The sequence below is a fragment of the Bactrocera latifrons genome, unplaced genomic scaffold (genome assembly GCF_001853355.1).
Source record: "Bactrocera latifrons isolate USDA-ARS-PBARC rearing strain unplaced genomic scaffold, ASM185335v1 scaffold_118, whole genome shotgun sequence".
In the NCBI taxonomy this organism is placed as follows: Eukaryota; Metazoa; Arthropoda; class Insecta; order Diptera; family Tephritidae; genus Bactrocera; species Bactrocera latifrons.
The window spans coordinates 519,354-532,457 of record NW_017534608.1 but is presented as its reverse complement, the minus strand read 5'-3'; the positions used below and the strand labels follow the sequence as shown (position 1 = coordinate 532,457).

General features: G+C 36.2%; 1 protein-coding gene across 1 annotated transcript in view; it reads right to left on the bottom strand.

Annotated features, from left to right (window-relative positions):
• Positions 1–6,564: 6,564 nt before the first annotated feature.
• The window catches only part of LOC108978142 (platelet binding protein GspB), a 158,980-nt gene continuing 152,440 nt past the window's right edge, over positions 6,565–13,104 (bottom strand). Inside the window, exons 4-6 of the mRNA XM_018948280.1 lie at positions 9,515–9,603; positions 8,704–9,397; positions 6,565–8,636 (exon numbers count right to left, since the gene is read on the bottom strand). Of these exons, the coding sequence (XP_018803825.1) occupies positions 7,632–8,636; positions 8,704–9,397; positions 9,515–9,603 (1,788 nt within the window). The 3' untranslated portion in view covers positions 6,565–7,631. The remainder of the gene's footprint in view (positions 8,637–8,703; positions 9,398–9,514; positions 9,604–13,104) is intronic.

Here is a 13,104-nt window from a genome sequence, read left to right as displayed (position 1 = left end):
TCGTCAGCATAGACTGTGATATGATGACCTCGCTCCTCGAGTTTTTTAATTAGGTCGTTAAATACCAAGATTAAAAGCAGTAGGGAAAACAGTAAGGAAACCACTCCATCATGCTACTCCCGCTCCGCCATAACCAAAAAATATTGTAAATGAGGTGCTTGAAGTTCGATTCCCAAATTATTCAAGGGCTTTAACTACCGCCTCCTGTGCGTTCGACGAAAAAGGAAGCTACAGCATATTCCTTACTGGAGCATAAGGGATCCCTATCGCCATAACACATCGTGCAAAGCAGTGTTAACCAATCTGTCTTCGATAAAGGCATGTTTACCCTTCTGTATTCTGCTGTTAATGTACAGATCCATGAGTCTTTCCACCGTTTTAACAGAAACAAGGAAAGGCTAATGGACTCAAAATCTCGGCCATCGATATAAACATCATCTTGACCAGTTACCGGGCCATCAGAACATGGTCTAATCTCACACAGTTCGCGTAGGCTGCTTGACACCTTAACCGTCCGCTGTTGTTGCGCCGATATAATGTTATCAGGGCTCGGGGACTTCGGACGACTTCTCGCTGTAAACATAACAGTAGGACCACCACATTTCAACATTATCGTGGCCAACTCTAGTTGGAATAACGATATTAATATAATTCTTAGCACATAATCGAAGTTCCTCTTTGTGGACTAATTACATTTACTTACATTTAGAAATTTATGAATGAAAACAAATAATGTAAGCACATTCATATTTATATTTATATATATATTATATATTGTTTTTAAATTTTCGAGTCTTTATTTAATTTATTTTTCACTTCACTAGAATTTGAATGTTTTTTTTTTGGTTGAAACTCCGAGCGGACATCGGAGATCTGGCGGTTACTTATGCTTTTCAATTACTGCATGCTTTTCATTATATAATTAAATATATTGATTTCTGAATGTATATAGATTTAAGGTTTTCCATATATCTAATTTACATTTTGTATTAGTTTTTACATTTTCAGTTTATTTCATTAATTTACTTTGTTTTTCAATATTCGACAACAACAATAATAATAAGTAGTTAATATTTTTATACACACAACTGTCTGCAATCTACGACTGCAAATACTACATGCTAACATATTTATATATTCTATACGTCAGTTCCTCCACGGTTTGTGATATTTTTTAAAAATTTTGCTAATATTTTTTGTTTTTAGTTTCCAACGCTTACGGAGTTTATGCGGTAATGCGCTGATCTGAGTGACTGAGTTGTTTTTAGATTGAATTGGAAATGAAAATGCTAAAAGCCAGAAGATTGTATTTCGATTAAGGGCGGATTGTAAGCGGTATTTTCAATGTTTTCTCTTCGTTTCAATAAATTTAAAACTAAATTCTGCTCAGAGCAAGAATTTTCCATGAGAAAAAATCGCGTTCAACTGAAAAAGTCTATGCTCTACAAATATAATATTTACATTTATTTTTGTTTTACTTCTCAATTTGTTAATTAATTTTTTATTATTAGTTGGAAGGTTTGCGCTTTGCGCCGAAATAATTGTGTTTAGAATATGATTTTTCTCAGCCACCTTATCGGCTGCTGTCTTTGCGTGTAGCAATTGTTTCACGTTTTTCGCTGTATAATTTTTACTATTTTTATATTTTACTTAATGCCTTGAATTTCCTTTAATTTCATTAGCATTTTTTGTTTTTTATTTAAAATTATTTATTGCATTCAATTTTGATTTTATTGAGTTGATTTAAAAATGTTTCATTTTTAACATTTTCGCATTCTTCACTTGTAAACATCTACACATCTGTGTTGTGCCGTGAAAAGTGGCGGCCGGCTCTTATGCTTTCGTTACAATTTAACACCCAACAACCCGCTCCGTCCGCATTTTATAAATGGTTTCCCGACTGGCTTCTCTGTACTACGAACTATTTACATTCTTATGGAATTTACTTTAACTTAGCTGTAATTTAATTAAATTAATTTAGATTACTTTTTTTCCAACTTCAAACATTAAAATATCAGTCGACGCTTGGAACCTTCTCAGACAGCTGTTTTGGCTTGCTGGTCGCGGCAAAAAGCCTGCCTCTGTGACTTGCCTGCACTGATCGACGCCAATGACTCGCGTTTACTAAATATCAGTTGCTTAAATTCAAATATCGCATACATAAAGGTTCGTAAAATTTCGATTTCCTTCTTAAAATAGAAAATGATTGTTTCTCCTTTAACACCCGACCATTCTTCGTGGTGGCCCTTGTGGTTTAATCAACAGTTTTATTTATTATTTCTTGTTATTCTTACATACAAGTATATATTTACTTAGTGTTATTGTAAAGGAAAATTTATATGTATAAATATTTACTTACTTTGTTGTTGCACTTTTTATTTGCAACACATTCGTTTACTTAATTATTAATGGAGGTAGTTTAAATTAGGTTCAAAATTTGAAATCAACTTCTTTTACGCTCTTCATTGACAACAATATTATTATATATGATGGAAATTTACAAAAGCTATCGAGTGGGCAAAAAATAGTAAGATTTTCTCCATAATCAAAAATTTTTTAAATTCCTCTTCAAAATCTATGTCGTCCCCCTCAAATCATCCCCTTTGATAACAATAAACTTGCGTCAACGTTTTTTCCAATCCTCGGATCAGTTGTTAAAGTCAATATCCGAATTAGCCTTCAATGTCTTCAATTGACTCAAAACAGTTTTCGCACAGCGACAGTTTCAGTTTGCCCGAAGTCACACGGAGCTAAATCAGGTGAATACGGTCGTTGTGGTGCGATATTAATTGAAAATTTGGCGAAAAAAACACGAATAATCAATGCAGTATACGATCATGCATTGCCGTGGTGCAAAATCAAAGAGATGACGGTACCATTCCGGACAACAAACGACGCATACACTCAAATAGTTTCTTTTGTTAACAGTCTGAGCAGTCGAAAGGACTTCGGCGTGAAGCACATTTCGGTAATCGAAGAACGTTGTTTACAGACCTTCCTTTTAGACTCTCTTTGACGTGGTTTTTTCGGCTTTCGGCCGATTGATGGTCTGTTTCCAGGTCGTAAACATACGTCCAAGACTCCTCTGCAGTCATAATAAGTTTCATGACATTCTGGTAGTCGGAACGCATTGTTTCACAGTTTTTAACGCTGTTTAAAACAAAAAAAATGATTGATTTTGGAACAAATCGTACTTTCACTTTCTTTAGGCCCAAATTATCTTTCAAAGTGATTTTCACTGATCCCTCCGATATTCCAGTGAAGCCAGTAAGATCTCCGCCTGTTAGTTGTCTATTCTCAAGCACCAATTCCTTTATTTTACTGTCGTCTTGATCATCAGTTCATGTTGATGGTCGTCATGGAGTTTGAATAATTTGTACCGAAGGTATTTTCAGCATTCTGAGCGTTTTGGCAACATAAATTTGATTCCACATACAAAATTTAATGGAGCTTCTTCAGAAAGACAAGCGTATAACTAAACACTAATGATTATTTTGATGCGACATTGGCACAGATCTCGCTGATAGTCAAAACAACTTAGGAAAAAAATACTTCTACAAATGGGTGTTCACGCAAAATTTAAATTAAAAAGTCTTACTATTTTTTGCCCACATTAAAGTTCATTATAATTACAGATGTTTGTATTTCCAGATAAACGGAAAAGAAGGTATTGAAAGTTGTATATTCCAGAACGTCGGATGTCAATTTCGTGATAATATCCGTGATGACAAATTATAAAAAAATGAATTAATACTTTCTGATGCATGTCCCACTTTGGGATACATCTAGTGGTGATGGGTTACAAAAACATTCTAAATCGCTATAAATAAACACTCAAAACCATCAATCAAAAACTGTATTTGTATATAACTACATAAGTAAAAAGTCATTAAAACCAATAAAATATAAAATTTTAGGAAAAATAGAATCAACTGCGTCATAATAAATAAATGTTAACCCCCCAATAGCTTTTTAAACGGTACAGGCGTCATTGAGGATTACTTCGTTAAAAACATCCTGCTTGGGTCTCTTGAAGATAACCGTGCTTTTATAAGACAGCTTTATCTTTATATTTATAATCTTTCACACTTGACAGCTGGAGTGGATAAACGAAACTGTATTTGTCATAACGAAGTATGTGCTTCTATTTTTTCATATTAGCTTTGACTATGTAAACTCAAAAAAATAAAAAATAATTTTAAATCAAAACAAGCCAATTTTTTTATTGTTCGTTGGAGTTTTAACAAAGGCGTCGCGTAGTGATCAATTGGCATATTAGTACAAATACATGTACAGTTATATGCATTAAAGATTGCGGTTGTCGTTGTTCAGTTATATTTCAAACAATATTTTTGCTATTGCTTTCTAATGTTTGGAGTGTTGGATAGATAAGTATGAATAGGGTATATACAAACTTTTACTTATTCGGTTTTAAACGAAAATGTTGGTTGAATATGCTTTAGAGTGGATATTTCGCGATAAGTTGATAGCATAATGCCATCTAAGCAATTGTGAGTACAATCTTTTTTTGTTTGCTAGTAGACACATACAGTTTTAAGTATTGTTTTTTCAAGCCACATGCATGTTTTTTTTACTTAGTGGCCATGAGTTTTTATACCGGTTTTGGCTTACTTTTTAGGTTTGGGCTTGCACTAGTTTGGTTTTTGTCCCAAAATGACTATCTTTTGATGTCTAAGGTTTTTTATTTTGTTGTGTATTTTATTTTATTTTTTAATGATTTTTTGAATTCTCTCCTCAAAGATCTAGCCTCATGCTCCAAGTTTTTAGTAGATATAATATATCTCATAAATTTTTTTCTTTTGTGGTTATGCAATTCTGGCTTCGTAGTGCTATTATTTTTATTAGACATCAAGAAGAACTAATGATATTTCCTAATACAAAATTTTTTCTTTTGCGAAATTTGCATTAGTTTCTTTTTTTTAAGGTAATGCTGCCAACTTCGAAAACGTTTTATTAACGGTGCCAAAAATTATTTCGTTAAAATTTAGTTAACTGAATTTGTATCACATTAATAGCTAAACTTAGTATTTTTATATAAAATTTCATAATCTTTTTACCAAGAGTAATAAATTATATGTTGTCTGCCTCAAACTCTTAAAACGAAACTGGCATACATTTTTTTTGTAGTTTTCATTTTGATATACTTTTTATTTAAAATTAAATAAGTTCAATTATGATAATTTTCGCTAAATATTTAATCTTTATTTTAACTATAATTGATCGTTCGACGCAATTTTTGAAACCATTCGTATAGATATTTGGCAAAAAGCGAAGAGCATGTCGCAAATGAGGGTGGAAATAAAGAACGGTATTTTCAATCATAGCAGTTCACGATTTCTTTAACTGCGAACACTTGAATTCATATGCCGTTAGAAATATTAAAATTCGTTTGTTAGTGAACAAGATTAATATTTGGTAGACAAAACAAAGTTACGTTTATTCCGAACAAGCAAATCTGTTTTCAAAATTCAATTGTTTTATGTTAAATTCAATTTGAAAAAAAAAAAAAAATTGTATAAATTCTTTGTCTAGAATTCAATTTAAAACAAAAAAATTAAAAAAAAATTATATTGTTATAAAATTATATTGAAATTTATAATTTCCGAATGCTTCACTTTTTAATAAAAAAACGTGTAAACTCATTCAAATTTTGAAAAAGATAGAGTAACAGTTACATATGTTTACAGAAATTTTATTATTAAGATGTTTAGAAATATAGTTAAGGGGCTCTATACAGTTAGAATTTTCCAAAAATCGATTTTTTTAAATTTATTTTCTTAATTCACATTGTTCTGGCGAATATTTTCGTAGTTGCACGCAAATTTGAAAGGCATTTCAGAGTGCTTGGAAGTGCATTCTATACTTTAAGCGGTTTTCAAAATCGGTGACCAACATTACTCGAAAACCCTATACCGAATAGTCTCAAATAGTAACACGATCGTTTTAGATATGTTTTTCAGAAATTCAACGAAAATTTTTTCTCACCGATAAATATTTTTTTATAAACAATTTAAATTTTTATAAACATATAAACTTTTGCTCAAAAATCGACTTTTGTTTTGAGAAACCGCCATTTTGTCAAACTTATTCCTCCGACTTCGATTACTAGATTAAACATTACTTAAACGAAATCTGTTTGGTTTTTTAATTTCAGAGGATCCAGTTCAAAGATGCAGTGTTCACCGCGGAACGTCTTTTTTGAGAGGAGCTCCCAGAGGTCAGCTGTATTTGCTTTCCAAATAAATAATTTTACTAGTACAAAGTCTTGACATACTGTTAAAATATACCATAATATTCATTCAAATTTTTGGATGACTAAATTTGAAAGTTTTCACAGAAAAAAATTTGAAAAATTCTCTTTTTTCGGCATTCTAACTGTATATAACCCCTAAGATTACCTCAAATTTGCTCATACGAATTATATTTTTACGGTCGTTATTAAAAAAAAAAATTAATAAATTTAATAAAAAACAATTGATTATTTAAAAATTTTAGAGTTTATTTTTGCTAACTGCTTGTTGAAATTAATATTACAGATCTGCATATATTTAATATATAGCATATTTAATTCAGTTTATTTTATTTAATTATCCATTTACAGCTATTTTCCGCTATTTTAGACTAATTAAAAATCCATTTATCCTTTATATAATTTCTTCTCCTCACTTACACTACATACAAATAGTATGTCTACCTATATGTAGTACGGACAAGGCTAGTATATTTATTACCTATGCTAATATTTAGATTATTTACACTTATCTGATTGACTTAAATTGTAATTTATTTTAGATTAATCTTTACAAATTAAAATCGTTTAAAAACACAACAGTATTCAAGGCAGGGAGGCTGAGAATGAATAAATTCGCAGTGTGAATACTTTTTCGCCCAGTGTTCTGCCAGCATTATTCCTAAATAAATAATCATTTTAATATAATTTACTAATAATCAAAGACAATTGCTATGATTGACTTTTTGGCGCCGAAATCAATTTTCGTTTAATTGGCTAAAATAAATTTTGAATACTAAAAAATTAATTTAATAAATACAATATAAACTATTGGCTTAAAATTACTTTAGGCATCGAATAATCGCAAACATATTTAGCTTAAGCGAATTCATAAATAATTTTGTTTTAAATCTCAGCCGGCAGAACGCTTTTGGCGCAAGAACCTAGCACTCTCAAGTGTATTTGTATATGTATGTATGTACCGCGGTGCGTTTATGCATTTTTCATTTTTCATTTTTCATTTCGCCTTTTCGTTTTTCCCTTGTGCCGTACTGCTGCGTTTGGAAATGATGTGAATACAAAGTTCATGTGAAACCAGCGTTAAAGTAGTTCCATGCTCAAATTAATTAGATTTACATAACTGCTGTACATACGACGTAAGTGTGTATGTGCAACATATTGCAGCGACTTAGACTATGTATTTCCCCCTTGGTCCCTAGGCATACGCATACAGGAATTTGTTGCTAGTTAATGCACAACTTGTTCACGCTGCGCCGTACCCGTGTCTTTTATCTACTTCTCCTGCCCCACAACCACACTATGCCATCTTCGCGATTTCGATGCCATCAAGTGTGGTGCCTGCAACGGCAGCCACACGCCGCTATGTGGTTGCGTTCGGCGTACACGTGTTACAGTCTTTGCTATTGCAATTGCAATTGTTGTTGTTCGCCGGGGTTGTTGGTGTGCGCGAACGTGGCGTCATGCCGCCCGACGCCGCGGCGGTCAGCGGATAGCAGTCCATGGCGACCAGACTGCTGCGGCTGCTGTTGCGCTCCGCGGCGCCGGCGGTAGCCAAATTGCAGCTGCTGCTCTTCAGCGATTGCAACAATGTTGTGGGCGTGGCGCTTTCGGCCACAATGCTGTCTAATAATATTTGCTGCTGCTGTTGGTGTAAGCGCTGCTGCTGTTGTTGCTGTTGGTGGTGATGATGCTGGAGATGGTGGTGCAGGTGATGGTAGCCACCAATGGGCACAGTCACCGAAAGTGGCGGCGTTGGTATGCGCTCGATGGAGGCGGGTGTGGCTGTGGACGAGACGCCGATGGTGGTCAGTAGTTGGGTGCTGGTCGCAAGACCGGCCGTTATGGAAGGTGGTGTGGACGCTTGCAATGAGCTGGCGCCGTAACTGCAGGCGGTCGTCTTTAGCGATGACGCGGTCGATATGGGCATTGATGCCAGGGGTGTCGAAGCGAGTGCCGATGGCGTAGCGGATGATGATGAGGCAGACGATAGAGCTGCCGCTGCCAGGGCTGCGCCACCAGTTGCGGACGCTATCGATGACGTTGAGGACGATGTCGATGCGGGCATGGACGTTATAGACGCGGACGTGGGCAGTGAGGAGCACGCCGACGTGGAAGAGGATGATGATGCGAGCGCTGTGGGCGATTTGGGTGAGCTTTTGCGCGAAAAAAGCTTTGTGATCACGTTTGGCTTTGATTTTGGTGGATGTGGCTGTGCTGCTGTCGACGTCGCGGGCGTCGCGTATAGCGTTATGTTGGAGCCGCTAAGCGCTGACAGCGCATTAAAATTGTAGGATGATTGTTCTGGAACGTCTTTAATGGTTTTATTCGGCGGAGGTTTGATGTAGGAACGCGTTAATTCAGATTGCTGTGGGTGAGGAGAAAAATCGCGGTTAAATAGTGTTTTGTGTATAAGCGAATGCACCGAAACCAACCTGATAGCTTGCGCGTAGTTGCATGCTGCGATCCTGACCCCATTCGCTATCCGGGAGCGGCACGTGGTGTGGGCAACGTGGCGTGCGCTGCTGCTTCGGCTGTTTCGCTTGCTGATAGTGCAGATGATGGTCAATGCTGTGACTATTGCAGGAACTATTGCTGCCACAGGAACTGCCCGATATGCTGCTGCCATAGCCGCCGCCGGCGCCACCGCTCCCGCTGCCCATGCTACCGTACTTGAGCGTAGCCGCCTCGATGCCACCGCGCATGAAATTGCTGCTGCTATTGCTGTTGCTAATACTTGTTGTTGTGCTGCGTGCGGGCATGTTGCCATTACGCGTGCTACTTGCGCTGCTGCACGCCGATTGCTGCTGCTGCTGTTGTTGTTCTTGTTGTTGCGTTGACATGCGCTGGTAATGTTGTTGCTGGTTATGGTGGTGTTGATAGTGTTGTTGTTGGTATTGGTGATGATGCTGTTGCTGTTGATGATGGTGGGAATGTTGATTGTGATGCTCTTGATTTAATAGTTGTTGCTGCTGTTGCTGACTCTTATTGCCACTACTATTGGCAGTGGTCATACAAGCGCTCGTACAACCGCCGCTTGTGTTGTTGCTACGGATCACAGTTTCGCTACGTACTAAAATGTCTCGCGCCGGCAGTGTCTCCACGCGCATTCTACAGCTATATTGCCCTCTGTCAGAATGAAAGGGAGAAGAAGCAGAAGGTACATATAATATGTTAGTTTAACGCCTGTCACTCAAGTCTGTGTATGTGTGTGTGCATATATGTGTGTTTGCATTGTCTTATTACCTGTCGTCAGGTGGTGAGTTAAGTGTGGTGCGGGTCGGAACGCCGAGCCGCTCCATTCCCGCGTAGCCGGCAGTCTGTACCGATAGCATCTGGAATAAAGAAGAAGAAAAAACTGTTATATTAAAAAATATTGTTAAGGTCGAATACAACTAAATTTGAGAAGTAAATGTATGTATGGAATATATTGATTTTATATAATCTTCAAATATTAAACATCAACTTTGCTGTCGTCATTTAAGTCTGACAGCTGTTCGGCGACAAAAGCTAGATTTACGAAAACGCTTAACAGCTTTACATAAGATTATTCCTGAGGGACAGAAAAGCCGCCTTTTGCAATGACATTTGTCAACCATAAACACTGTCAATTAATTAGTTGTAGTTACAGCCTAAGCATTAAATAGTATCTGTAGAGGTGATTTCAAATTTTGATCCCATGCTTGCAATAAGAGGCTTATTTGGCACTCCTGTAATAAGTGATTTTTATTTCAATCACGAAACTGTCTAACCCCATTTTAGGTGAAAGACTCGCAAGCGTCGAAGCCTGCTCCGGCCTTTCCTGCCAACAGTCACGCTCGAAGTATAATAAAAAGGACAAATAGTAAGGCACACTTGGCGCTCTCAAGCGTTTGTTACATCCCTATGTATGGGAAATATATGTATATACACACTTATGTATATGCGAACACATGCTTGCAGTGCATGTAAGCATGCACAAATACAAGTCAAAATGCAGCGAATGAGAAGAACACGTTTCCTAAAGATTTTATTTTCTTTTATTTGCGCATTTTTTCTACAATTTTTCTAGCCGGGCAGACTGAGTGTCTGAGAAGACGACGTCGCCGGCGTTGGTGACTGTGACTGCAATACTGTTTGTCGGTTATTACTATTCCTGCTTGCCTGTCTGACTGACAGCGTCTCCGCCATCGCATTTAAGTATCCTACTTGTGTACGTATGTATGTCTGTTTGTATGTGTGTGTTTTCAGATATGAGCATGTGTCTTTTGTTGTAGACATCTTGTGGGTTTTTGACTTTCTATTTGTTTGTCTGGCAACTGTATTACATGCGTGGTTGTTTATATGTACCTATGTATGTATGTGCACTTGTTTGTACCGCCATCTCTACAGAATAGTCACTTTGTTGGAAGGTTTTTGTTTTCAATTTTTTTTGCCCGATTTTTGTACATTTTTCACCACTTCAGCCGGGCAGACAGCATGCTGACGCTGCAGTCGCCTCAGTTGGCGTATTGCCAAGCGAAACAATGTATAAAAAGTCTAAAATATAAATAGAAAAGAACTAAAAAATAAAATTAAAGCAAACACCTAGAGATACCACGAAAACTTAAAGAAGACACATGGGTATGATCCCGGTAATTGACGCAAATGCGATTGTATTTATGTATTTATGTAGCAGCCGAGGTGTTTACAGCTTATTCGGTTTCGAAGAGACAACATTTTAGGGTTTGCAGCGGCAACAAATAATCTTATTTATGGCTAGACAAGGGGCTTAGGGTTTTAAATATTTCAATCATCAGATGAAACGTTTAAAATATTTTACTTTCAAAAACTAATTATATTTTTTATTGTTTCGTAAAATATTTTGGGGCAAAGTATGCTGCAGAGCTACTATTACACAATATATTATATGTACATATCGTCACCTAAAATGCAAAATAACGTAACAACGCTTTTCATAAGTTTACAGGCGAAGGAAAAAACGATAGTTTTTGAAACAAAATTTGAGTTTTGGTTACGAAAAGGATATATATTGGTTATGGGTTATCATACACTCATATTGAAACAAAGTTTGAGTTTTGGTTACAAAAAACGGTTATATAGTGCTTATTAAATATGACAACGATTTTAAATATTTTTTGATGATTTATTGTGTTGCATTTGAACTGACGATATGTAAGTATGTATGTATATATAGCGAGCGACATCTACGATACCATATTTTAAATAAATCTCATAAAGCGCACAAATTCTTTTGGCAACTGCAAAATCACAAAAAAATATAATAAAATAATTTTCGCCCAAATATTGGCACGAAAGATAAATCCACAGCATTTTCGTTCCGTAATAACAACAACAAAAGTCAATACGAAACGAAATGAAATAATAAAATAAACTCAAACGTCAGACAACACTGCCCACCATATAGCACCTATGGCGAGTGACCAAAAATTCATGAATGAAAAACTTTTTCGAAAATTGAAATGAGAAAACGTCTACTAAATTGAATTAAAAATAAAACGAAAATTCCAAAAATAAATAACAGGCGAATTATGAGCACACACTTACGCAAGCATACATGTACATACATATGTATATCGTGTCTATAGGGAGAGTTATTAATTTCAGGTATGCTATGAGGCAATGAAATAAAATTCCTTTAGGACAGCAGCGCATGAATAAGTAAGTTTTTTCGCAACTAATTTAATGCCTTTAAGTATGTAGAAAAAAGTATGCGCATAATCACGTTGCCGCTGTTTGGAGCTTGTAGTTGACCACATAACCTCACTGTCGTGAGAGAGTCTAGCACCAGCGCTGCGCCCACTTGGCTGCAGGAGGTGCTCGCGTTTCGTGTTTCGTTTTTCGTATTTGTTTGTTTTCCTATGCGTTGCGAGTTCCTATTTTGTTTTACTTTACTTGGCTGGTTGTTTTTTGCTTTCCCTACCCGCGCGCACCTATACGCCATGGCCTAGAAGCCAGCCAGTCGACGGTCAACCACCAGCGGCGCGGCTAAGGCCTGCCAACCAACGGTCAGACATGCAGCCAGACAGCCAGCCGGACATTGCACACGGCTACATACTATTATATGTACTTATATTGGACGGTGCCCCGCAGAGTCGGCGTAGCACCGCAGCTGTGGGCAGACAAAACAAAAAATACCTTAACCCCTTCGCACGGGCGCCTCACCGCCCCGTCCCAGCCCACAAACGGTACTCGAATTTTGCAATGACTGCTACTTGGCTTTTTTGCGCTATGCGCTATGCGCTGTTGTTGTTATTGCGTTTGTTGGTGGCTGAACTGTTGTTGACTAGGCATTTATTTATTTAAGTTTAATGTTGTTTTTTGTTTTTTTTTTGCTTTTCGCCTGTCTGCATTCTCCGCCGTTGTTTTTATTTTTTCTCTCTAAATATTTGTGTGCGTTTCATAGCTTTTTCATCTTGCTACATTTGTTTTTGTTTCCTCATATAATAACGTAATTTAATTGTTATTGTTACTGTCTGTTGCAATTACTTGTTTGTTGTTTTGTTTTGAATTTTTTTGGTTTGTTTAAATTTTTATCGCCAAGCGGGCTGTTTAATTATTTATAGTGTTATGGCAGACGCGAAACACACTTTCAAGAAATAAACTCGTGTATTATAGACAATTAATAGTTGCTTGGAAGAAATCAGAACATTATTGATAAATAAATCAGTGAAATAATTGGTTTACAGTTAACTTAAAATGCGAGATACGAACCATCGTATATCTCGAGTTTACAATTTTGTTTCGCAACAGAACGTCAACTGGAGAATGGGTATATAAAAAAAGTTTTATTAAAAAAAAATTGTAAAAAAAACTTATAAAAAAATATTATGACA